Here is a 26985-nt window from a genome sequence, read left to right on the forward strand (position 1 = left end):
CCCATCTGTGCCCCTCCACCTTACCGCCCCCACCCCTGACCCCTTACATTGATTGGGAAATGGGTGTCCAGCATCCTGGGGGCCACTGTCTCTGCCACACCAGGGTTAAGTGACACATGCACCCAGCAAGGCCTTTCTACGTAGCCTGGTTGTTCCTAATTGAAGGAGCTGCAGTTTTACTCAGCAGTTCTTTCTCGAGAGAGTGTGACCAAGAAGGACTTCCAGGTTGAGGGCTAGCAGAGAACAAGCTTTCCAAGAAGGGCCCAGCCGGGAGCTTCCAGCTCTGGTCCCACGAGACTCCTTCTGAAACTGGTCTAAATGCTCTGCATTGACAGGCCTGACTGGGGGCACTGGCCAAACCCTCAGCGGCCTGATCAGGTGCAGCAGCTTGGCCAGTGCAGGAAGGGCGCCTCCTCTGGTGGCGCTGTGGTGGCTCGGAGGGCTGGCTCCTGCATGAGGCCCCGGCAGCCTGGCCTGCTGCAGCTCCACTCCCCGTCTGTCCCTGCTATTGGGCATGGAGGGCCCTGCAAGGGGCAATCCAGTGCAGTCTGTGCACAGGGCTGGGATTGCCATAGTGTTCCCATCCTTGTCAGAAAACTGCCACGTGACGTTCCTGACCCTCAAGTGCGACTCCTCCAAGAAGAGACGCCGTGGCCGCAAGTCCCCATCCAAGGAGGTGTCCCATGTCACTGCAGAGTTTGAGGTGGAGATAAAGATGGAAGAGGCCTCAGGTGGGTGAAGAGTTCTCTGATGGCTGCAAGGACCTGAGGAGCAGCTGCAGGGCAGGATGGGGGTCCTCCACCCCCAAGCCAGGACCACAGGTGGTAGAGGCTGGTGAGAGGCTGGCAGGGGGAAGGCCCTGTCCAGCATGGAAGAGGAGGCTCAGAGAGCCCCGGAGACAGACGGCCACACTCCCACCCTCCCGCCCTGGCTGGGGCTGGAAGGGGAAATGTGTGCAGCCCCCAGAATGGTCACGCCACGGACTGACTCCCAGCTTCCTGAGAGGCTGGTGGTGCTGGCTGCTTCACACCAGCATGTTCCTCTTGGTGTTGGTTGGACTGAGGCCAAGGAGGTGAGAGTGGTCAGCAAATGTATTCAGTGTATGCCTGACCTGGGCGTAGACACCATGGAAAAAGAGACCAGCCATGGCCCCTGCCCTGGCAGTGCTCCCAGCTGCAGGGAGGCAGACAGGCCTATTAGCTGCCCAGAGCCAGGTGACACCCTGGGTAGTGGGGGTATGGGAACAAGCAGGGTGTGGAGCTAAGGTGACTCCCAAGTGCAGGGCTCAGGAAGGCTTTCAGGAAAGGTGACATTTAAATTTGAATCAGTTTGAAATCAAAGTTTACATGCATACTTGTAATCCCAGTGACTCAGGAGGCTGAGGTAGGAGGATTACAAGTTTGAGGCCAGCCTCAGCAACTTAGCAAGACCCTTAGCAACTTAATGAGACTGTGTCTCAAAATCCAAAATAAAAAGGACTGGGATGTGGCTCAATAGTAAAGCACCGCTGGGTTCAATCCCCAGTACCAAAAAAAAAAAAAAAAGTTAATGGGGTAGAAGAAGTGGCAAGGAAAGGCATTCAGGCAGAGGGAATAGAATGGACAAAGGCAGAGAGGTCGGAGGGTAGGGTGTGAGAGGAAGGCAGGGCAGCTGGAGGCGGCACTCACAGTGTTGGGCGTTGGGGCTGAGGCTGGCAAGGTGGGCGGAACCAGACCTCGGGGCATCCTGGATTCAAGACAGAGAGTTGGACACTGCTCTGGGCTCAGTCACAGTCCTCAAGAGTGTCTGAGCTCCCACCCAGTGAGTGGTGCCCTGGATGACATGTGGCAGCAGACACAGGCCTGGTCTGTACTCATATCTGCGTCATGGCCTTGGGCAGATCCTCAGTCTCCCCATCTGCCTGTGGGGACTCGCCCCAGGGCTGCTGTGCAGATGGCTGAGGGGTCTGACAGGCCCACCCGGGGCAGGGCCTGGCACAGGGGGCCTTCTGAAGAAGGTGGAGGCTCACCTGGCCACGTTACTCTCTCACGCGGTCTCTCCCACCAGATACCTGCGAAGCCGATTGCGTGCGGAAGCGAGCTGAGCAAAGCCTGCAGGCCGCCATCAAAACCCTGCGCAAGTCCATCAACCGACAGCAGTTCTACGTGCAGATCTCAGGCACTGAGTATGAGGTGGCTCAGCGCTCAGCCAAGGCCCTGGAGGGGCTAGGGACGTGTGGCACTGGCCAGGTGCTCCAGGACAGCAAATGTGGTGAGTCCCTGCCCGTGGCCACTCAGCCACCAACTTCCTTGTCTGTGCAGCCCAAGCGAACCCCAGTGAGCACACAGGAGACAGACTCGTGGGGGGACAGGATGCAGAGGCCTGCCCTGGAGAGCCGTGGCCCTCGAATCATCTCTGTCATTTAAAGTGCACTCCCTGGTGCCTGCCATCCTCACCACAGTCCTGAGGGACAGGGCACGGACGGGGACAGAACATGACGAAAGGCCATGCTGCAGTGACCAGAAAGGCCCCTCCTGTCTGGTGGTCTTAAAGGCTTCCCAGAGAAGGGTGAACTGAGGCCCCGGGATTGACAAGAAGCCAGGAAGCTGAGTCAGGGTCAGGGAGGGTGGAGTGTGATGGCTACAGTGCCCAGCACCACTAAGGGGTGGTCTGCAGGGAATGGGGAGGCCAGCCCCTAGCCCCCGTGGGCTTTGTCGGGGAGCCTGGAGGCCAGCCAGCCAGGGCAGGTGACCACACCTTGGGGATGGCTTGTGACGAGGGGTGAAGTCAGAGACGGCACTGGGGACCAAGCCGTGGCAAGCAGGAGTGGTCCTGTTCTTGTGGGGAAGTAGGCTGTGAGCAAATCAGCCCACCCACAGGCACATGAGGCAGCCATAGACATAGTTCTGGGTTCTGCTGGGATGCCCTAGGGAGGGACATCCGGGTCCACTCTCTGTGACAGGAAGGCTGATTGGAAGGAGGGTGGATGGGGGAAGAGGAGGCCATGTAGGGGTGGGGGTCCTGGAACCAGGGCGGGGCAAATGAAGAGTCAGACAATTCCAGGAGTGCTCTGGCGAGTGGGGTTGGGCAGAGAGACTTCCAGGGTGACTCCAGGGCACGGCCACTCAGGTACTCACTGTAGATTTGGGATACTTACAGAGGGCGGTTGGGGAGGTAGAGAGTTCCCGCTACAGGGTGCCCTTGAGCCTTCCAGAGGCCTGGCCTGTACTCATATCTGCTTCATGGCCTTGGGCAGATCAGGCCTCTCAGATCCTCAGTCTCCCCATCTGCAGGTGGGTACTTGCCCCAGGGTTGAGGGGTCCAATAGGCCCACCTGGGGCAGGGTGAGTAGACAATCGGACCACACATCCGAAGCCCAGAGAACAGGCTGGGCCAGGGTGCAGCTGTCACAGGGACTTTGACCCAGACTGCAGTGGGCAGAACTGCTGTGACACGGGACACAGACCAGGGGCTCGGTGACATCACTCTCTTATTTGGAACAACTTACTTGGAAATCATTGCCAGCTTTCAGAAAGCACAACAGAAACTTCCATTTTCCCTCACCCAAGTCCCCAACTGGGAACATTTTTCAGCATTTGCAGAAGGGTAGGGTGTAGGGTTCCCCATCCAGCTCATGCACCCCATGGCAACTCCGCCATCCTTCCAACAGCATCCCTCTTCTCTCTCTGGTCCTCGCTCCCACCAGGAATGAGTGTCACTCTCCTGTTGCGCTTCTTCAGGCCCCTGAGGTCTGGGGCAGCCCCCTACTGGCCTCTCTGGGCCCAGGCACACCCTTGCTCAGTAGGCCCACCGGCTGTTCCTCACCAGCTGGAGGCCTGTGTCTGCAGGACAACCACAGCCCCGAGGCCAGCTGTCCTGCCTCTCAGCAGGTACAGAGAGGCCTCAGCTCCTCTCTGGTGGCTGAGGAGTGTTTTCTGAGGACAGATGCTGAGTTGATTCCTGATCCTCCTTTGACTCCACCATCCCCAGCTTCCTATGACTCCCAGCAAATCTCCCACCTGGTGGTGGCTGCCGCTGGGCTGTCCTGTCTGCGTTTCAGAGTTAGAGTCTCCTGGAAGGAAGAGCTCTGCCCTGCCCTGTCTGTGTGTCTGTCAGCAGGGGCCCAGAGAGTCCCCTAGTCCACACTGAGTTGTGATTCCTTCCAGCATCACTTAGGTCAGTGCTAATGCTCAGACTGTCCCCATTATGCACTGAGCACCCCTAAACTGGCCCCCATGTCCTTCTGACTGGCCCCCGTCACTCTGTGAGGCCTCCCGTACTTTTAATCGTGTCACAAGATGTGTGGGACTTCATTTGTACCTCCCTGCCTGAGCCTGGAACCAGCCAAATCCCCTGCTCCTGTGAGAGGAGAGGGACATGCAGAGACCAGCCCCTAGAGCGCTCATTGCTGAGGGAGCAGCAAGGCCACAGGCCCTCCCATAAGGGCACTGGAAAGTGTAGGCATGTCGCACCGGCACCTCCACAGGTGTGTGTCTGGGAGAACACCTCACGTTGTGCAGTCCGCCCGTTGAAGCCCCGGGCTCTCTCCGCCCCTCACAGCCTGTGTGGGACATGGCTTCCTTTCCCCTTAACTGACCCGCCTCAGTTTCCTTATTTCCTCACATTTTCCTGCTGGCCCAACACCACCCATCACATAGACTGTCCTTCTCTCTGTGCTCTCCAAATTATCCCTTCAGCCTCTGCCCAGGCCCCTGGCCCATGCCGGTGTGCAGTTTTCAAGGCTCCACACTGCCCATCCTTAGGGCCAGATCCTCCTGCAGCAGGAAAAGGAGAGACCGGGAGCTTGGTTTGGGGTGAAGTGGCTTGGGGTGTCCAGCTGAAGAGCCCCAGGAGGCAGCTGGTGACAGGTTAAGTGGGTGGAGGACAGGACGTGGAGGGGAGAAAGAGCAGGGCTGCAGGGGTCTGTGGAGCACTGTGGAGGGGCCACCTCGGGGAGAGGAGACCAGGGCTTCAAGGGTCCTCATAGATGGCTGCTCCCCAGATCCTGTCCCCAGCTCCTCTGGGATGAGGCTGGGCCCCACTGGGCCATGCCAGTCTGCTAGGGGAGGGCGGCCCCAGCCCTCTGCCGCTGTCCCCCAGCAGCCTCTCCACTCTGCCTCTGCAGTGACCTGTGGGCCTGGCACCTACTTCAGCGGCGAGCAGGGCCAGTGTGTGCTGTGTGTGTCAGGGACCTACCAGGACATGGAAGGCCAGCTCAGCTGCACGCCATGTCCCAGCAGTGACGGGCTCGGTCTGGCTGGTGCCCACAACGTATCTGAATGTGGAGGCAAGTGCAGGCCCATGTGGAAGGGGGGCTGGTGGGGAGGGGCACAGGCAGGGTCCTCCCGCCTCCCGAGGCTCCCAAAGCAAAGGTGGCTGCCATGTGCGGCCACAGAGTCTGGCATTGGCTGCAGTTCATGGCCATCCCAAAGTGGCTCAGTTTCCACACAGGTACCCCCACGAAGGACGTGGGGCTATGCGGGGTCCGCTCCTGGAGGCCCCCAGAGTCCTGAGCTCTGCATGCCACATCACTGCACCGTGTAGCCCACAGAGCACGCCAGTGTGCAGACATGTTGTCCTCACAGACGAGGTGTGGTCATAAAGGGACAACCTAAGTGCTTTATGGTTGACCCAGCACTGGGCCTCCTGGGGACAGTCATCAACAAGTCACCAAGTGAACCACGTACTTTTGTGAGCAGGGACTTTGCACAAAGAGTGCTAAACCTTACCCTAAGCTTATTGAGATGGCACTTTTTACTTAGCCAGTGCCGTTGGTTTGTGGAGATGGTCTCCATTGGCTACCCCCACTTGGCCCCGTTTATGCAACAAGTCAGTCTCCCTGTTGGTCTCTCCGGGGCTCAGCTTGAGGGTATGCAGGAAAAGCATACACATGACAAGGCAGTGCCGTGAGGGTGGGCGAGTGGACACTCAGGGGAGTGGAGACCTCTGCCTTCTCTCAGAGTCAGAACAGCCCAAGTCCTAGCCCAAGGCTCTGCAGGCTGCCAGCTGCTCTGGCCCACTGCCTCTCCAGAAGGGAGGTGCCCCCACCTGGCGGGTAGTGACTCAGAGCACAAGGTGGCCACAGGTGGGAGATACATCACTTGGTTAGGACCTGGGCCAGGAGGACACAAGAGACATGAGGCCTGCCCCCTGGGGAGAGACCTGTGAAAGAAACCCCCTCACCTGGGGTTCCCACTTCCCAGCTCAGCAGGGTCACTGCCCTTTTGCCCCCAGCCCTTCCTGCTGTGGGAGAAGCAAAGGTGGCCTGGCAGGCCACACCAAGAATGCTGCCAGCATCCAGACCAAGCCTCCCGCCACCAGGGCTGTCGTGCTGTCCCCTACCCCAACCCAGGTGCCTTCTCCTGGGGTAAGCGAGATCAAGATCAGGGCCTTGGGCCACTCACGGCCCAGCCCCAGTAGCGCCCTCCCATCTGAGCCTCGACCTCTGACTTCCAGGCCAGTGCTCTCCAGGCTTCTTCTCAGACGGCTTCCAGCCCTGCCAGGCCTGCCCCAGGGGCATGTACCAGCCTGAGCCTGGGTGCACCGGCTGCTTCCCCTGTGGAGGGGGGCTACTCACCAAGCTGGAGGGCGCCACCTCCTTCCAGGACTGCAAGGCCAAAGGTGAGCAGGCCCCACCGCCCCCGCTGCACTGCTCAGGGACGCTTTCCCCAGAAGCCCTCATCTCCTTGGCATGGCCCAGTCAGAGGAGTAGCCTGGAGCCACCAGGCATGGACATGGTGACGAGCGCTGTGCCAGGATTAAGACAGGGTGCGAGCCTGCTGAGCACCAGCACCTCGGGCACAGGGAGGCTTCTGGGAACCTGTGAGCCATGTCTGGAAGGAAGATGGGAGGACCAGGAGGTGGCAGGGACTGGACCAGAGCAGACACCTTCACCAGCCCCTTCAGGGCCACCCTGCTGGGTGTCCGCCACTCCCCTCCTTTGTCCAGCCTGCCTGTCCCCCCAGCAGAGGAGCCTGCTTCCTATTCCTCAAGCCCCCTCATATCTGTCAGGTATCTGTGCTGCCAGCACAGGCCGGTGGCCCGGGGCTCAATCCCAGTCCCACAGAGTCTGCCATATATCCAGATGGTCCCCTCTGGGGCCCTGCTGTTCTGAGGAGCAGCTTCTCCCCTGGGCCCTGCCCTCTGGCCTCCCCTTCCTCCCTGTGCCCGCAACTGTGTAATGACAAGGTACAGCCTTGCTCCCTCCCCTTCCTCTTCTGGCTTCTGCCCTGAACCCCTTCAGTCACACTGTTACCCCACGTCTCCCCAAAAGTTGCTCCCTTCACAATGGCCTACATGTCCCTGTGTTGCTGGAGCCCACGGGTGTCCTCAGTCTGTGTCTGACATGGGCCCCTCCCAAGCCATTCAGTCCTGGCCGTGTCCTCCCACCTGTCCCCTCATGGTAAAGAGGCTGCACTGGGTGGGAGAGGGCCTTGAGCTCTGTCTGAGCCACACCTCAGGAGCAGGGGAGGCCTGGCCTTGCCACTAGCACCCCTGCCACATGTCTCTGCAGTGCACTGCTCCCCTGGCCACCACTACAACACCACCACACACCGGTGTATCCGCTGTCCTGTGGGCACCTACCAGCCTGAGTTTGGCCAGAACCACTGCGTCACCTGTCCAGGCAACACCAGCACGGACTTCGATGGCTCCACCAACGTCACACACTGCAAAAGTAGGTGCCTCTCTTCCCTCTCCAGGGAGCAGGGGTGCTGGGCGGGGCCCGGGAGGTCATGGAGGCAGGGCGACAGCTGATCTCCCCCTGCCTGACTGAGGGTGCTGGTTCCTGTCTACCACCTCTACTGGGAGACAGGGGTGCCTCTGTGAACCCTACGTCCTTCCTGAGCTCAGTGGCAAGGAGAGGAGGCCCTGGCTTAGCCCTCTCTGCAAGCAGTATGGTGGCACCGAAGTTTACCAGTTCCCTCTACTCACCAGCCACAGCCCAAGTCTCGGCCCAAGCCAGGCCCTGCTCTGATTTCTGGGTCCTGGGGAGAAAGAAACCCATGTTAAGGGGCAGCTGCAAGGCGGTTGGGACAGCAGGCAAGTGCCAGCCCTGCAGCCCCAAAGGCTTGTGCCTCTTAGGCCAAGTGGACACCCAGCTGAAGCCTGAGAGCAGCAGGACGCAGGGACCTAGTTGTGGACAGGCATGAAAGGGCTGGAGGTGGGCCATACAGGCTTCGTGGTGCCCAAGAGTCTCAAGTCAGAGAAAAGTGGTCATCTTAGACAGTCCGGGAAAAGAGGGGCTCCTGCCAGCCCCTCGCCCAGTAGGTCTTTGGGGGCAACGAAAAGGACACCATATCATTTTAAGTATTTTCCCCTCTCCTGGTCAGTTTTAGTTCATTGTCCCTCCGGCCATGTTGGGAACTGCCTGAAAGCCTGTGAAGGGGTTAGCTAGAGGTGGCAGTGGCCTCCGTCCAGGCTTCCCAGGCTGAAGAGCAAGTCAGAGGAGGAGCTTTGCAGAGGCAGGGCTTAAACATCCTCATAGGTGAACACGGTGAAGCCAGGAGAGAGGGAAGCTTCTAGAACGCTGGTAGGGAAATGAAATGTTCCCCAGAAGTTTTGAAGTGAGAAAAATTTTTAAATGAGAATGCAGAGGAATTTTATAAACATTTAATATTTATTTTCAGTTCTTTTTACAGAGCTAAGGCCATTTCCTTATTAATTAAAGGCTAGGAACAATTTGGCTCATAAAAATATCAGGTTCAGCTTCTTCAAGGATGTACAGTGTAATTAAAAAGGAAACGAAAGGAACACGTTTCCTTTCCTCCCTGTGTGGACCGCTTGCTCCTCCTGCTCTGTGAGGAGGGAGACCGTGTGGCACTGGCATGCTCAGTGAGGCTCACCAGGTGAATAACCAGAGAGAGGTGCCCGGGGGCCTCCCTTTACATTCACACCTAGACCTGGCTGGGCCAGGCAGGGGGGGCTGCCAGTCTCCAGGGGCACAAAACGGCCCATCTGAGTGGCCAGTGACATGATCAGGCCCAGACACAGAAACAGGATGGGCCTGGCCAGGCAGGTCAGCCCCCTAGGTATCTGCTCGGGCTGGGGCTCAGAGAACCTACAAGAGTAACTGGGGACCTGCCCTCTAGCTGAGGGGATAGCCCAGGCAGGGCTCCCACTAGAGGTCAGCTCAGGGCCTGGCAGCTGACACAGGAGGACTGGGTGGAGGCTGGGCAGAGGAGGGGACAGGAACACTTGCCTGAGGGCCCAGGAGGCCGAGACACCCAGCAGGCCAAGCCTGACCAGGCCCTGTGGCCATGGTACCCACAGACCAGCACTGTGGTGGTGAGCTTGGTGACTACACGGGCTACATAGAGTCCCCCAACTACCCTGGAGACTACCCGGCCAATGCTGAGTGTGTGTGGCACATCGCACTGCCCCCCAAGCGCAGGATCCTCATTGTGGTCCCCGAGATCTTCCTGCCCATCAAGGATGAGTGCGGTGATGTCCTGGTCATGAGGAAGAGTGGTAGGTACTGGCCTCGGGATGGGGATGGCAGGGCCACACAGCCTCAGTCCACGTTCACGCCCACCTTAGTACAGCCTCACCAGGAACAGGAAGCAGGGCCCAGGCTCTGAGAACAGGTCACTTGGGGTTCCGGGAGGCAGGTGGGGACCCACTGGGATCTGGCTGCCAGAGATGGGCTGTGCAGAGCCTGTGAGAAGGCCGTAGGGCCAGGGAGAAAGGCCAGGAACCCACACAGGCACAGAGCACGCCCTCGTCAAGGCCTGACTCTCTCTGGTCATAGAGGCAGGCCACAAGAGGCGAAGGAGGACGGGGAGGGAGCCGAGGAGTTTGCTCAGTGCCACGTTCTGTGTGAGCTTTAGCACCACGCACACACTGCCTGCTCCTGTCACGAGTCTGACCGCCTTAATATGCAAGTGGGGCTGTGCCAGAGAGGGCAAGGGGCCTGCCCAGGGTCCCTGAGCAGGTCAGGGACCTGAGAGCCCAGCCAGGAACCACCTGCCCTACCCATTCCCATCACCAGCCCCAGGGCCCCCACCCACATCCTTCTTTCCCCTGTCCACCCACAGGGCTGAGCTCCAGAGGCAGCCTCTCCTGTATCAGGGGCACCTCAGGAAGAATACCCAGGGAGCAGTGAGGAGGTGGGCACCCCAGGGGATAGCAGGTCCACCCCTCCTTGTTCACTCACAGGAGCCCCGGGCTCCTCTCCCATGGCCTGCCTGAGTGCACCCCCCATCCCTGACTGCTGGGCACAGGCGTGAGCCCTGTCATGGGGGAGCAATTGGCTGGAGGAAGACAGAGCCCCAGCACAGGGGGCTGCACGCAGGGGTCCACCAGAACTCCAGGGACAGAGGGCAGTGAAGGGCAGAGGGAACCAGATGAATCTAGAGGGTGCATTTGGGCAATGGGCACTAGGGCCCTGGCAGCCAGCTGGGTTGGGGAGGTAAGCAACCTATAGCAGGAGGAAGGGTCAGTGAGGAGCATGGCTCGGGGCACCTCAGTGAGGGCGTCTCCCCCAGCCTCGCCCACATCCATCACCACCTACGAGACCTGCCAGACCTATGAGAGGCCCATCGCCTTCACCTCCCGCTCCCGGAAGCTCTGGATCCAGTTCAAGTCCAACGAAGGCAACAGTGGCAAAGGGTTCCAAGTGCCCTACATCACCTACGATGGTAAGGCACCGCTCATCACTGCCCGCTGGGTGCCAGGAGTGGAGACAGCCTCACGCCCCAGCCTCTGGCAGGGCACAGACCCAGGACCAGCATGCCCCAGGGGCCCCGCTGCAGACAGGCCTCAGGGTGTGGGGGTGCAGATGAGGACACTGCTGTCTGCAGGCGGAGGTGGAGGCACTGCCCACGGGAGGACAAGGCTAACCAGGGCAGCCAAGCCGCCATGACAGTACAGGAAGGGACCCGATGCGAAGGCCAGGGGCAGCATCCAGCACTCGCCGACAACCCGAGGCTGGAGCCAGGGAGGGCAGAGGCGGGGATGTGAGGGTCTCAAGTTCCGGCCTTCCCCTCCCTTGCTGACCCGCTTCCCAGAGGACTACCAGCAGCTGATAGAAGACATCGTGCGCGACGGGCGGCTGTATGCCTCGGAGAATCACCAGGAAATTCTGAAAGTGAGTTTATTGGAAGGGAATCCACATGATTCTGGGAGAGTGGCCTGGGCCGTCCCTGCCCCCACCCTGGCCCCTGAAGACATGAGACAGAGGGTGTGGCAGGGGAGGAGGCGGAGGGCCTGGGTCTGGTATGTCTGTCCCCTCAGACCAAGAGGCCTAAACCAAGCTGGCTCCTGAGGAGATGGGGACCGGGACCCGGGGAAGAGGCTTTGGGCAGGTTCCTTGCCTGGCAGCCTCAGCTCTGCCTTCCTTGTCTGGGAGACGAGGGTAGTTGGACAGGGTGGTATCGTAGAATCTGGAACCCACTCTGCTGCTGTCACTCCTATCATTGGGACCGAACCCCTCCATGTCCTCTGTGGCCTCGAGAGGCAGAGCCACGTCCTCACAGAGGGGAGGCTGCAGCTGTCTCAGTAGGCACTGGCCAGAGGCCCAGGGACCCAGTTCTTCCGGAGTAAGGCCAGACCTGGGGATCTGCTTGGGCTGGTGACAAGGACAAGAGTGGGGCTGGGGCCACATCCACCTGGCTGACCCTCGTCAGGTATCACTTGACTGAGATAGAGGGTGGTCTGCATAGTTGGGTAGTCACCTCAAGACTTCCAGGCCCTTGCCTGGTGACCCTCGAGCTCATAGTAGGTGCTTTGTCAGTCATGTAGCTTGCTTTTAGCTGCTCCTCTTCTCAGGCTCCTAATGTCCTCCTCAGGCCACCTCTCTGTCTAGACAGAAACCAGAGAGCCACCCTGGCCCCTCCACAGCCTGTCTGGCCGATAGCACCCTCCTCACCCTGCTGTAGCCCAGCTGCCACCTCAGCACCCCTGCAGCTGGGAGCACCCTTCCAGAACTCAGAGTGTCCCGGCACTGCTCTTAGGACATGGGGGCCCACCCCTCAGGACCACCTGCCTGTTCTTGCTGCACTCTCTGCCCAGGGCTCCCCAAGATGATCTCCCCTGCCTCTCCTCAGTGAATGTCCACCTGTCCCTCTGCTCTGTGCCTGTCCTCTGGGCAGCCTTCCTGGACCTCCCTGATTGGACCACACATGTGTCACAGACCCTCAGAGACCAGCGTGCCACTCCTTCACAGCCCCTGTGAGCACTGCACCTTGGGTCTGTTTCATGACTATGTGGTCCCGGCATCCCTGTGAGAGGGGCTGCAGGGCTTCATGCCCCACAGCTGGTGCCCAGCATGGAGCCCTGAGGCAGAGGAGCAGCGCCAGGGGTGCTGTTCCTCAAGGGCAGCAATGCACGTAGGAAGGACCTGTGGTGCGTGTGTGTGGCAAGTTGTGTGCACGTGTGTACATGTGGTTGTGTGAGAAGGGTTAGAGTGTGTCTGAACAGGTCAAACCCAGCAGCAAGCGTGGCCAGAGGCAGTAAGCTGACGACCTTCCAGGCCCAGAAGCAGGAGGTCACCATTTGTGGAGGCCTTGCAGGAACCAGGCTACAGGCCTCTGCCAAGAGCCCACCGCTGGGCCTGCCCTCCAGAATACCCCAGCCAAGTCTCAGTCCACCCCTCAGTGCTTCCTTCTGAGTGGCCCATGATGGCATCAGGTAGTAGATTGTGCATGCTCCTCCAGAGGCCACTCAGGGAGGAGGAGCCAGGTGCCACCTGCACCCACACTGGAGAGCTGTCCTGAGCCCTTCTGTAGCCAGGCTCTGCTGGGGGCCACACTCTACGTCTTCACTGCAGCCCTCAGAGTGGGGGTCCTGACCCTGCTGTCCAGGGGCCTCCTCGAGATGTAGAGCTGCCGAGGGCTTTCCAGGGTCGAGGAGCTAGTGACCAGGGAGCTGCAAGCTCAAGGTGCGGCTGTGGCTGCGAAGCCTTGCTCGGTCCTCAGCACGCTCTGGTTTTCAGAGTGTTATATTACCAACAGATGCTCTTAATAAAAGCATTCATGCCGGTAGGCTACTAAAAAACCAGCCACATGGGGCTGGGGATGTGGCTCAGAGGTAGAGCACTCGCCTAGCATGCGTTAGGCACTGGGTTTGATCCTCAGCATCACATAAAAATAAATAAATAAATAAAGATATTGTGTCCACCTATAACTAAAAAGCAAAAAAAAAAAAAAAAACAGCTACATGGGGCTGGGGATGTGGCTCAATGACAGAGCACTTGCCCAGTGTGCACTAGGGCCCAGATTCCCTCTCCAGCACCACAAAAAAACTATTAAAAAATGTAAAATGGATGGGCTGAGGTTGTGGCTCAGCAGTACAGCACTTGCTTAGCACGTGCAAGGCCCTGGGTTCTATTCTCAGCACCATATATAAATAAATAAAACAAGGTTATTGTGTCCAACTGTAACTAAATAAATATAAAAACAAATGTTAAAAGGAAAGGAAAAAATACAATTACACTGTTAAAACCAAAGGACTATCTGTAGTAAAGAGATTTGGGGGATCCTGAAACCCTGCTCCCCATCCCTTCCAGGCCCCCAGTGGAATGCCCTGGCCCCACCTCACCCACCTCATCTCACCATGTCTTGCAGGACAAGAAGCTGATCAAGGCGCTCTTCGACGTGCTGGCACACCCGCAGAACTACTTCAAGTACACAGCCCAGGAGTCCAAGGAGATGTTCCCCCGGTCCTTCATCAAACTGCTACGTTCCAAAGTGTCCCGATTCCTGCGGCCCTACAAATAACACTCAGAGCTGTCCTGCTCGGGAATGGCCAGGGAGCCAAGGAAGAAGAGCTCCTTCCCTCTGTCGTGGGGCTGAAAGGCAGCTCTGTGGGCCACCTCGTTGCCTGGGGAAGCCCATGATGCGTGCACTTCAGGAAGGCCACCAGCCAGTGGAGGGCCAAGGCTGAGCTGGGCCCCCATGGGACACTGCTTCTAAAGCCTTCTGCCCTTCGCCTCTCATCCCCAGACACCAGTAGTACTTCCCCTGAGCCGGTTCTGGCGCACGCTGCCTGGCCAGGACACGCGGAGGGCACCAGAGAGCATGCGCTTCTGCCTGATGCTGTGGGAGAGAGGAGAGTGGCACCCTCCTGGAGGCTCTGTGAGCTTGGCCCCTGTCACCCACAGGAAGCCAGCAGAGAAGGAAGGACAGGTGGAGGCACCATCTCTGAGGTGACAAGCCTGTGTCAGCACTTGTAGGGCTACTACTCTGCCAACTCCTCCAGCCAGGATCGCAGGACATGGTGCCATGTCACTGGGGTCTAAGGACTCTGTGACAGATAGAAGAGAGCTGCTGAGGGAGGAGTGGAGGTCTTCGCCAGTCCTGCTAGAACGGCTGATGAAGTGCTATATACATATGTATAAATATAAATACAAATATATATATATATATATATATATATATATATATATATTAAATATAACCTTCAACAATAAGTAAACTGGAGGCTACAAAAGAGATCCTCAGACAGGAATGCCTGATAACTATCAAAAGGAACTGCCAGAGTAGTTTTTAGCTTAAGTCCTTTATTTCTAACCTACACAGGTAGGCTTGGTGTTTGCTAGTATGAGTATCCAGCCCTAGGTAACAGAATTAAAGTTTTCTATTAGACACAAGTCATACTAGTAAAAGGATTTTGCAAGATCAGATGATATTAAATTATTAAACTATATCTTAAGGGAAAGACAACTGTAACCCTAAAAGTTAAATGTTGTGTTTACATCCCTGACATTTCTGGCAATGTGACAAATATCCTTAAAGATTTACATGCTCAGATAGAAGCCATGTCCTCAGCAACTTTGTCATGGAGACAATATCTTAGCTCCTGGTTCTTGGTACTTCCTGGTGGAAAACATTGTTAGTCTTTGTCTTTGCCATCATACTCATTGGCATATTCCTGTGCTATGGGATTTATTGCTGCATCAATCTGGTTCCAGTACTAATGAATTCTTGTTTCTCTTATAGACCACCCATCACTCAGATGGCCTTCCAGTCTATTACTTCTCAATCAGACTTCTATCATGGACCACTCGATAGACCCGATTTTTAAAGGGGGACTCCAAACTGCTTGCCCCAACATCGCCCCTTTTGTCAGCCTGAAGAAGCCAGAAAGATCTTCTTCGCCCCCTTTCCTTACAGCAGTAAGGAGTTCCCAAATTAGAGGGGGGAATGAAGCCAGATTTAAAGTTAGGTAGTCAGTGTAGTTAGGTAAATCGGGTCTAATACCGAGTAAAATCTAAAATGGAGGCCATGCTGGGAATGACTCAGGGAAAACACAGGACAATGGAATGTTGACAAGTCCCGCAAAGGCCCTAGGCCAAAGTCCACCTCAAAGAAGTGTTAATGAACAGCCCCCAGCAAACTTAAAGATAGCCCATCACAAAGAAGTGCCCCACCCCTCAGGCTCTCCAACCTACATTTCATCACCAAACCTATAAAAAGGGGAAACAACTGCACTTCCACGGATTCCACCTCTTGGGTCCCCTTCTTCCTCCGGGAGAAGTCTTTTCTGCTGTCCTCTAATAAACTTCTAATTTGTACTCTGACCTTGCCTCGGCGTGCTTCTTTGGTGTTATTCTTCAACATCGGGAAAGCAAGAACTCGTCACCGGTCAACAGCGGTATCATATATATATATACACACTTCTATTTGTGGGTACTGTAGGGGTGCTCTCTTCAGCAGCTATAAACACTCGGTGCCACTACTGTCCCCCCAGCACTCACCCCCTGTGTGGGAGACAGGAGCTGCCAGGCAGGTGCAGCATGGGCTGGCCCTGGACACCTTGTGAATATGAACTTAGGGAACTGAGCTCCCATGCTGGGTTGGAGGGTTGGCCCTGTCCCAGTCCCTTCACAGTGACATCACTGCCCTCAGGACACAGTGGAAGGCAGCCTCCCTTTGGGCCCCTGAATAAGGGGTGTAAATATCCAGCCATAAACTTAGGAAGGGGCCTGTGGCTATGACCTTGGGGTCTGAAGTGTGCCTGCATGTCACCAAGAAATAAGGCTGTGAGGCCTGAGGCCTACCCAAGAGGACGTGGCCCAGAGGCAGAGGCGGCCTGAGGCAGAGGTGGCCTGGGTCACAAGGCCTGGCTTCAGTGCAGCTTCCCCATGGGCCTGCTGCCTCCCTCTCAGAGTCTCCTCAGGGCTGCCTTCGTCCCACCAGCCAGGAAGCCAGAGCCCAGGACGGAGCCAGCTGAGACTTCACGCACCCAGGGTCTGCGAAGCCTCAGACCGCCTGCTGCCAGCAAGAGGACGAGCAGAGGGAATGTTCTATATTATTCAGGTTAACAAACTTTAAAATTCCCAGGAACATGGGAGCATCTTACAATGAACTCCAACCACCAATGTCAAGTGGCCTCAGGTCTCCTGATCCCCAGCCCAGCCTGGCGGGTGAGAGGTGAGCAGTTTGAGAAACACACGTGAAACATGACTGTGGACACACAGGCCAGCAAGCAGTCTCAAGATCCATGGCTGGTGACAGGAAGCAGGGCACGGCCCCTCCTCCAGGCCATAACAGGGCTTGGGATGCAGGCGTGAGTGGCCCTTACCCTCGCTGCAGAGCTGGGTGCCCAGCTGTACTGACCCTGCTTTCAGTGCCATCTCTCAAGTCCAGCTCGGGTTTTTGGAGAGCAGCAGACAGGTCAGGGTCAACAGCACTGCTGGGGACTGCACCACCCCTGGCTGGCCACCATCCCTGCAGATCATCCTTGGTTTCCAGAAAGAAGCCTCTGTCCCTTTGTCAAGCCATCAGTCACCCCCATAAGTGAGAGACAGATGCCCTAGGAAGGGCACAGAGAAGGGTCTGTCCTCTTTATTGGGGTTCTCTAGGAAAATGGGACCAACAGCGTGTGCACATGGACATTATTATGGGAGATCAGAGATCATGGAGGTGGCCTCAAAGTTCCATGAGGTGCTCTCTGCAAGCCAGAGAGCCAAGAGAGCCCTCAGTGGGATTCAGGGTGAGCACAAAGCCTGAGAAGCTGTGAGCAGGGGCAGTCCTGGAGTCCGAGGCCCAAGAACCAGGAGCACCAATGTTGGGGACCAAAGAAGAAGGACACCCAGCTCCAAGAAAGTAAATGTGCCCTTCCCCCACCTCTTTGGCCTGTTGGAGCCCTGGGACCATCAGAAAATGCCACCCACACTGGACAGGGCCTGACTGGCTCAGCCCTCTGATAACAGGCTGATCTCTTCTGGTTACACCCAACAGTCAGACCACCAAGAGCACTTATGGTTATCTGGAATCAACCTAGCACAGTCAAGTTGCCACATAAAATTAACCACTGCACTTCTTAAAGGGTTTCCTCCTTTAATTCTCTCAAAAACCAGAGAGAACAAGAAAGAGCTCTTCAGATCCCCTGAGTTCTTCCTGCAGATGCAGAGTCACAGAGACAGGCAGCAGGGCACGGCCCCTCCTCCAGGCCACAACAGGGCTTGGGATGCAGGTGTGAGTGGCCCTTGCCCACGCTGCAGAGCTGGGTGCCCAGCTGTACTGACCCTGCTTTCGGTGCCATCTCTCCTCAAGTCCAGCTCGGGTTTGTGGAGAGCAGCAGACAGGTCAGGGTCAACTGACCAGCCCTCCTGGGGACTGCACCACCCCTCCTGGGGACTGCACCACCCCTGGCTGGCCACCGTCCCTGATCAGCCTTGGTTTCCAGAAAGAAGCCTCCCACATGCCCACTAGGCTGCCCCCCACATCCTCTCATGTTCCATGGCTCTCACTGCCACTGTGGCCACATCATGCCCAGTGACCCCAGGGCAGAGCAGGACAGGGGCAATACAGAACCCTCTTTCTTCTCTTATTGTCAAGCCCATTTTTTAGCTCTCATCCCACAAAAGAGGACTTGAGGACCAGGTAGTCGGCAGCCCCAGTTTACTAGCTGCCCTCACAGGCCACCACCCTGGCCTCCTTCTCACTGCCACCCTTCACCATCTGGATGTCTTGAAGTCCAAGTAGGGTCTGCCCTGTCTCTCCACGCCAGCCTCACCCTGGGAAACTCTGGGTCCCAGCTGTTAAACCCAAAGCCAACCCTGGTCCTCAGGGCCTGGTACTCCCAGGGGACCTTCCAGGATGCCAGGACCATCTCCTTGAGTTCACACGTTACAGCCAGAGGCAGATCGGCTACATGGCGACCGCTGCACTTGCTTCATGGTGGAGGTACAGGGGAGACGTGGGCAAGAGGACTGGGCCCAAGCAGGGCAGACGTATGCGCTAAGGCCTGAAGAAGGACGGAAGCCAAGGACAGGGTGCGGATCCTCCCCACTGTCGTGGAGAAGCCAGCACGGCCCATGCCCGGACTCTGGCCTTGAGCAACCTCAGATCCTGCTTCAGTGGCCATTTAGTAAATTCCCAACAGCCACACTGTCCCCTGTGCTTCCAAGGAACAGGACCCACGAACAGCTTCTGGAAGCAAAAGCTCTGCCACTCGGCCAGGAAGTGCAGACTGTTGGAGCCAGAGTACCAGTGGGTGGTCAGTGACACTCGAGGAGACAAGTAGACTCCAGTGTCTCCACCAGCCCAGCACAAACCAGGTATGAGTAAGCTGGGTCCTGTGGCAAGCACTGCCTGTGTGCTGGGCTCCTAGGAAGACAGGGAGCCAGAGCGCTGCCACAGATGCAGGGGCGGCAGCCTGCCTGGACGTCTCTACCCCACGTCACCACTGGCCTCGCCCACACAGTCCTGACCTGCAGAGAGAGGGGACTTTCTTTTCTCCCAGGGGCGCCAGATACCACACCTCCTCCTGGAAAGTTTGATCAGCCTGGCAAACTGCATAGCAAGACCCCTTAGCTTCACCAAAGACACTCATGGTGGCAGCTCAGCCCTTCCAACCAAGGTGACAACACCCAACTGAGGTCATTCAGAGCAAAGGCCAGAGGACTTAGAAAATGCCTGGAACACTTTGAAACCAGCAAGTGGTCTCTTGGAAAGGCAGGTGTGGAGGTCATCCTCAGAGCCTAGCTGACTTGGGTGTGGCCTGCGCCACCTCCCAGCACCCTGCTCAAGCAGCCCCTGTAGAGTGGACCCTGCTTTCCCACAGCCCCCCACACCAGCGTGGCAGCTCCTGCGCGGGTCCTTTGAAATCATCTGTACACCCAGCCTCAACCGGAAGAAATGATGGGGGCACAGTGAACTTTCACTCAGGGGCTCCTACATCCAGATGCTGAGCCCAACACTCTTCCTTCCACAGAGACTATCCCTTCAGCCCTGCAAGGTTGGCAGGGCGCAACCTGTTCCTTGGTGTGGGACATTAGGACTCTGGGAGACCAAGTGACACACCCAAGGTGAAGAGTCAGAGGTTTATGCAGCTGGAAGTCAAACCCAAGCCTATGGAAGCAGTGCAGGAAATGTCTCTGCAAAATGTTGGCTGAGCCGGGTGCAGTGGCGCACGCCTATAATCCCAGCAGCTCAAGAGGCTGAGACAGGAGGATCACGAGTTCAAAGCAAGGCATTAAGCAACTCAGTGAGACCCTGTCTCTAAATAAAATACAAAATAGGGCTGGGGATGTGGCTCAGTGATCGAATGCCCCTGAGTTCGATTCCCAATGTGTGTGTTGGCTGAGCTGAATTTTACAGATTGGAACCTCAGCTGAGTCAGCCAGGCAGCAGCAAGTTGGGGACACAAAGGGTGGAAAGGATAGCACAAGCAGGCAGGGTAGCCTTGACCTCAGTTCCCTCCCTTCTTACCAAGCACTGAGCACTCACTCAGAGAGAGGCCAGACCTCGTCTCCTCTAGGGGAGGGGACAGGCACTCACCATTCAGACACAAGTTGGCACCATGCCCTAACCTGCCACAGGTGCCCATCCTGCTCTCAGGGAGGCAGTGGCAGACCTGGAGGCCCCCAGGTGGCTCAGGAGGGCACCACTGTGCCTCAGCAGAGCCCTGTACAGAGCAGGAGGAGAGAGCGACTGGCCAGGAGGAGGTCGTTTCAGTCTGAAGGCCAAGGACACCTGCAGGGAGGCCCAGGCACTAAGCAGCCAGGTCACAGCGCTCTGCAGACAGGCCACAGATGGCTGCACTCTGCCCATTCCTTCTCCTTGAGCCTGTGAAGGTGCCTTCCAGGACAGGCCCTTGGCAACAATCCACTGTGAGGGTGACAGATACCGTCACAGCCACCGTGTCCTTTTAGTTGCCTCAAGTATTCAAAGCTGTGTTTTCTCCACCGTATTCTCATATGCATGTAATAAATGTTTGTGAAATTCACTTTAATAATAAACAAAAAATAAACCTAAATGTTGCTCTTTTCTCTTATCCACTGGAGGCCACCATAGTGGGGGTGGGGGGAAGCAACTGGAATCAGAAAAATACTAAGAAATTGCATGGCTCTGTTGACAGCTGGAAGTAAAGGGGCTCCAATGTCCTCCCCAGGCAAAGCAAGGGCTGGAGCCTGTGTGTGGGGAAGCAGAGGGCGCCCCACGGCCGTGTTCGTGCTCCTAAATGAACTACCAGGAAGTAAAATGTCCGTCTCAAATCCATTTCCCCTCCTAACTTACATTTTGCTCTCTTATACAGAGGCTTTAATCTAGAAGCCACAATCACCATGAGCCTCGGGGAATCTGAGCTCCCCCAGAATAGATGCCCAATGCTGTGCGTGCACCTCTCTGAGACTATGGCCCATGGCTTTCACTAGAATTTAGAAGAAATCCAGAATCCCATAAAGGCTGGCAATGACCATGCTCCTCAAAAATAGCCCTCCAGGTGTCACACACTCAACAGGAGAAAAACAGCTTCACAATATACCAAGCGATGTTCTAAATAAGTGATAGTTCATTCCTTGGTTTAACAGAATGGTTTAAAGTCTGAGGAGGGTTTGGCTGGGGGGTAGAGCACATGCTCAGCATGTGCAAGACCCTGGGTGCCTCCAACAGGACTACCAAAAACATTCAAGACTTCTCCATATTCTTCTCCTTATTCCCAAAAGAATGGGAAGAAGAGACCTGAACAGGCATTTGCACACCCGTTTTCATTCACACCAGCGTTATTAACAATAGCTAATGGTAGGAACAGCTCAAGTGTCCATTGACAGATGAATAGGTAAACATAATGTGGTCAATCCATACCAAGGAATATTATTCAGCCTTAAAAAGGAATGAAATTCTGACACATACTACAACATGGGTGAACCTTAAGGAATTATGTTTACTAGAATAAGCCTGATGCAAAAGGACAATTACTATATATTCCACTTAGATGCCTAGAGTAGTCAAATTCATAGAGACAGAGTGCAGCCAGGCATGGACGTGCACACCTGTAATCCTGGTGACTCAGGAGGCTGAGGTAGGAGGATGACAAGTTTGAGACCAGACTGGACAACTTAGTGAGACCCTTTCTCAAAATATGTTATGTTAAGTGGTAGAGTGCCCCTGTGTTTAATCACAGTAGCACATAGAATGGTGGTCCCCAGAGGCTGGAGGAGGAGAAAATGGGGAGTTAGTGTTAATGGGTGCAGATTTTCAGTTGGAGAAAGTTCTACACACAGATGGAAGTAACAGCAGTCCGATAATGTATAATGCCACTGAACTGTATTCTTTTTTAATTGCTAAAATGATAAATTTTACATCACTTCTATTTTACCATCATTAAAAGAAAGTTGCAGGAGGGAACATTGATGTCCTTCTCTAACCACACAGCACACCAGACATTTCTACAAAAGACCCCATAAAGACAGGGGCAAAAGGTCAGGCCTATGCAGACTGGACAATGGGGCTGAGACAGCCCAGCCTCGTGTGGACGGACCTGATCCCCCAGGTCCCAAAATACAGTGAACCAGATTCCTTATGAGCAGACGGCTCATATTTCAGCCTTGCTCCATATGCTGTGGCGATTCAAGGCTTCACCTCTGGTCAGTGTGGGACCAACCTGTTACATATTATAGTATTTTTGAACCTCCTCTAAATGCTGAGAGCTTAGTGATCAAATTGAGGTGTTTTGGCAAATAAATTGTGGATGTCAATTATTGCCTTTCTATGCATTTTAGGATTAAGAGATTAAATATAGAACACATTTACACAAATAAAATCCACATTTTAAAGAAGTTTCTGGGAAATTGGGAGAACTATTATGTCAATAGGTCTGACGAGGGCTGAGTGGTGGCTCAATGGCAGAGCGCTTGCCTAACACATGTGAAGCACTGGGTTTGATCCTTAGCACCGCATAAAAATAATAAAATAAAGGTATTCTGTCCATTTACTACTACAAAAAAAAATTTTTAATAGGTCTGAAGATTTAGACTCAACAGAAAAATTCCTAGAAAAACTTAACTTACCAAACAACATAATAAGAAATAGAAATTCAGATCAATCTTAAAGCTAACAATTGAATCTGTCATTTAAAATCTTTCCCTAGGGGCTGGGGATGTGGCTCAAGCGGTAGCGCGCTCACCTGGCATGCGTGCGGCCCGGGTTCGATCCTCAGCACCACATACCAACAAAGATGTTGTGTCCGCCGAGAACTAAAAAATAAATATTAAAAATTCTCTCTCTCTCCTCTCTCACTCTCTCTTTATAAAAAAATAAAATAAAATAAAATAAAATAAAATCTTTCCCTAACTATAAATGGAAAAGCAAATGATTAAGAGTGGCCAAGACCCTTTTAAAGAAGAATTTGGAGAATGACTCCAAGCAGATGTCCTGTGTTACTGAAGTCTAGAGAGATTAAGACTGTTTAGAGTTTGTACAAGTTGAACACATTTGGAACAACAGCTGTGGCACTGCAGGTCACTGAATGGAGATGGGAAAATTCCTTATCCACATATCAAAACAAATACTATTGGGTTTATATCTCATACTTATACACATGCAATACATATCAAATGCATTAAGATTTAAATATTAAAGAAATGCTTAAAAACTTGTACAAAAAGGGCTGGCATTTTGGCTTAGTGGTACAGCGCTTGCCTAGCATGTGTAAGGCACTGGTTCTATTCTCAGCAGTACATAAAAATAAATAAATGAAATAAAGGTATTGCATTCAACTACAACTATTTTTAAAATGTTTAAAAAAAATGGAGGGCTGGGGTTGGAGCTCAGTGGTAGAGTGCTTATCTCACATGTGTGAGGCACTGGGATCCATCTTCAGCACCACATAAAAATAAATAAATAAAATAAAGATATGGTGCCCATCTACAACTAAAAATATTTTAAAAATATAATGGAAATACACATTACAACAACAAAGAAATACCGTGGTGGCACCAGGTTGGCAAAAATTAAGTCTGAGGGTGGGCTGGGGATATAGCTCAGTTGGTAGAGTGCTTGCCTTGCATACACAAGGCCCTGGGTTCAGTCCCCAGCACCAAAAAAAAAAAAAGTCTGATACAAGAATCAGACAGGATTTACTAGACTCAATTTACTAGAGAACCTCCTTTTTTAAAAAATGTACCAAAAGATGTCTGGAATTGTGGCTCAGCAGTAGATCGCTCACATAGCACTGGGTTTGCAAGGCGCTGGGTTTGATCCTCAGCACCACATAAAAATACATAAATAAAATAAAGGTATTGTGTCCAACTACAACTAAAAAAATATTTTTTTAAAAATGTACTGGAGTTGTGGCTCAGTGGTAGAGTGCCTGCCTAGTGTGATCGGGGCACTGGGTTCGATCCTCAGCACCACATAACTGTAACATAAAGATATTGTGTCCACCTAGAACTTGAGAATAAATATTTTTTAAATAATGTACCAGAAAACATACAAGAATAGTCATAGCCTCATGTTTGTAAGAGCAAAAAGCTTCAATAACCTGTCAATGGAGGACTGCAGAACAATCACACAACTAAATGTTATATAGCAATGAAAATTAACTAACTATAGATCATGAACAACAGAGATGGATCTTTAAGCAGGCAAGACCAGGATGTCTGCTCTCACCACTGTCCTGGAAGGCTGAGCCAGGACGATTGGGTGAGAAAAAGAAACAAAAGGTATAGTGGAAAAAAAATAAAACTGTCTCTATTTGTAGGTGGCCTGATCTTGTATACAGAAAATACTAAGGAATCCACAAAAAGGCATTAGAGATAACGAAATCAGCTCTGTTACAAGATCAATGCAGAAAAATCAATTGTATGCCAACAATGAATAATCAGGAAGTAAAGAAAAATATTCCACTTATAATGGTATCAAAAAGAATAAAATACTTATGTAAGTTTAACAGAACAAATATAAAACAAAAACCACAAAACACCTTTGAAAGAAATTAAAGAAGCTTTATGTGTCTGGCTTGGAAGACTAAATATTAGGATGGCAAGAGTCCCCAGAGTGACCTCTGCAGTCAAAGCAATCCCTATTTCTGGCAGAAATTGACATGCAGATCCTAAAGTTCAGATGGAAATATGAGGAACCTAGGAGAATCAGAACAATCTTGAAAACAAATTAACAAAGATGAAGAACTTAGTGGGGTGTGGTGGCGCATGTCTGTGATCCCAGCAACTTGGGAAACTGAGCAGGAAGATTGCAAGTTCAAGGCCAGACTCGGCAACTTAGCGAAGCCCTGTCTCAAAATCAGATTTTATAAAAAAGGGCTGAGGGTGTGGCTCAGTGGTGGAGTGCTGGCCTAAGCATGCGTGACGCCCTGGCACCAGATTCAATCCCCAGTATGACAAAAACGAAACAAAACAAGTAAAAAGGTAATTCACAAAATGGGAGAAAATCTTTGCAAATCATATATCCACCAAGGGTCTAGTATCTTAAATATATAACTGACAATTCAACAATAAGACCAATGACCTAATTCTTAAATGGGCAAAGAATACGGATAGACATTTCTCCAAAGAAGATATGTAACTGGCCAATAAGCACCTGCAGAGATGTTCAGCATCATTAGTCAGGAGGGAAATGCCAATCAAAATCACAATGTTGATAATACCTCACAACCAATAAGAGGACTATAATCAAAATGCCCTAGAATGACAAGTGCCAGCAAGAAATCAGAACGCTCAGAAGCTCCTGGTGGGGTTATTAAACTTCCTTTCCTTTGTCAAGAGATCTAGTCTTTAATTTTTCAGTTGTATATTAGGTCAATTTTGTTTACTAGATGAATGTTAATAAAACTATATGAGCCTGAAAGAATTCTCAACCAAATTTAGTCTTTTCTTTCATCTGGATTGGGTTAATTTCACAAGTGCAAAAATAGTTCAGTCTACAGTAGTTCTAGGAAATGAAGAATTTGCCTTAATAAAATGTTCACTCAACTGAAACTCTGAGTAGTCAAAATTTCCAGACTGTAAACTTCTCAAGAGAAGGGCCTCATCTTCTCCATGTCATGTAAACTTTCCAAGGTGCTTGGCAGCACTCTGTACCCTGTGGAGTACTCAGTACCTTTTTGTTTGATGTTACTGATGTTTGATGTTGCTCCCTTAAAATCTAATATTAAAATGTAGAAAACTGATACATTGTTCTTTCTGTTTTCTCATAGACTATAAAACATGTATATCAAAGTGATAATTTAAAAAAAAACTTTTTTTTGGTTGTAGATGGACACAGTACCTTTATATTTATATGTGGTGCTGAGGATCAAACCCAGTGCCTCACAGGCAACCCCAGCCCCTCAAAGTGATAATTTATATGAAGAAACATTTAGCATCCTTCACATAAGAATGCTTTTTTTAACCTCTATTTATTTATGTGGTGCTGAGGATTAAACCCAGGGCCTTGCCTGTGCTAGGCAAGTACTCTACCACTGAGCCACAACCCCAGCTGCCACCAAATAATGGGGTTATATGAAAAAAAGAGGATGCTTTGTATGAATGTCTTTCATCAGCATTAAACAAACTTAAATTGAACATTGTCATCAGCTTAGCTTTAATTCAGACCTGAATGACCAAACACCCCCCCCCAAAAAAAAAAGGTTGTTTAAATTTACTTTCTAGTGTGGGAGGGGATGAGTCACTGGACAATAATTACAACTATAGCAGTAATACTTTCAGGTTGAAACACTACTGCTTCACAAATGAAATGATTTTAGTAACTAAACTCAAACACAATTTGCTGGAGAGGACTTCTAAAACTTTTGAGATACAAAAGTATAATTGAATCAAGGGACAGTATTCTCTACACAACCTGTATATGGGCAGCTACCTTGGGCTTTGCTACAGAAGTGGTACAATCAGATGGATGTAAGGAGAGGCAACTATGGGTGGGTTCAGAACTGCTCAGATAAACTACATAGAACGCATTATAGCTTACTAATAGAATAGATACAAAAAAGGCTTTAGAGGGAAAACTACTGTTGCTTTGAATAAAAAAATAAATCTTCCTTTCCTTGAAAATCTATCTTCCTAGCTAACATCACCTTTATTTAAATGCTATTTTAAAATTAGAGGTTATAGTAACTTCAGCATTGCCTTATGTCCTGTAGAGGTTGAAAGATACATTCAAAATTGGTATTTGTGACTTAAATTTTATTTTACATGGTTAAAAATGGCATAAGCTATTATATGGTTTTCCTCTTACACACAGCTGCTGCTTCTGATATTAAATGGAGGTTATGTAGATTGAATTCTTCCTAAAGGACTCAAATTCTTTTTTATTCTGAGTTATCTTCAGTAGTTTAGAGATTTTGTTTCACACTTTGCCCCTATTTTCAGAATACTTAGGGGACATAAAAAGAACAATGATATGTTATGTTCTAGGTTTCAACAATCCTATTACTTTCTAGAACTTAAAAGAATGGAAGAATATGGTCTAGCAGTAAACAAAAGTACCAGGCTTTTATAATTTTATTTAAGTCTTAAACCTCTTAAAATGTACTGTTAAAATTGCGGTAATTAAAATTACAACTCTGGAGAGCTAGTTCTTAGAAACATTGTTTTAAAGACAGTAGTTACAGATTCAGGACTTGGCTTTAATTGATTTTTAAATAAAATATATTTGAGTATCTATCAAAAAAAGAATTTAATCCAGCCCATAGTTGCTGATTAAAGACATTATAAGCCTTAGAGTTTCATTCATTCTTTCTCAGAGGATTATACTTTTCTAATTTTTTTATCATATTCCTTGAAAATCAGTGGCAAGGTATGGGAAAGAGAAGAGTGTGTGTGTACAT

At 52.3% G+C, this 26985-nt stretch overlaps 1 protein-coding gene across 1 annotated transcript in view; it reads left to right on the plus strand.

Annotated features, from left to right (window-relative positions):
• LOC308640375 (signal peptide, CUB and EGF-like domain-containing protein 1) overlaps positions 1-13821 on the plus strand; it is a gene marked incomplete at its 5' end in the record, with an annotated part of 80027 nt that extends 66206 nt beyond the window's left edge. Inside the window, 9 exon segments of the mRNA XM_081312307.1 lie at positions 594-731; positions 2047-2250; positions 5105-5266; positions 6436-6600; positions 7493-7654; positions 9250-9447; positions 10464-10616; positions 10986-11065; positions 13542-13821. Of these exon segments, the coding sequence (XP_081168433.1) occupies positions 594-731; positions 2047-2250; positions 5105-5266; positions 6436-6600; positions 7493-7654; positions 9250-9447; positions 10464-10616; positions 10986-11065; positions 13542-13694 (1415 nt within the window). The 3' untranslated portion in view covers positions 13695-13821.
• Positions 13822-26985: the final 13164 nt, after the last annotated feature.

Source organism: Spermophilus citellus (assembly GCF_964194105.1).
Source record: "Spermophilus citellus genome assembly, contig: SCAFFOLD_114, whole genome shotgun sequence".
Taxonomy (NCBI): domain Eukaryota; kingdom Metazoa; phylum Chordata; class Mammalia; order Rodentia; family Sciuridae; genus Spermophilus; species Spermophilus citellus.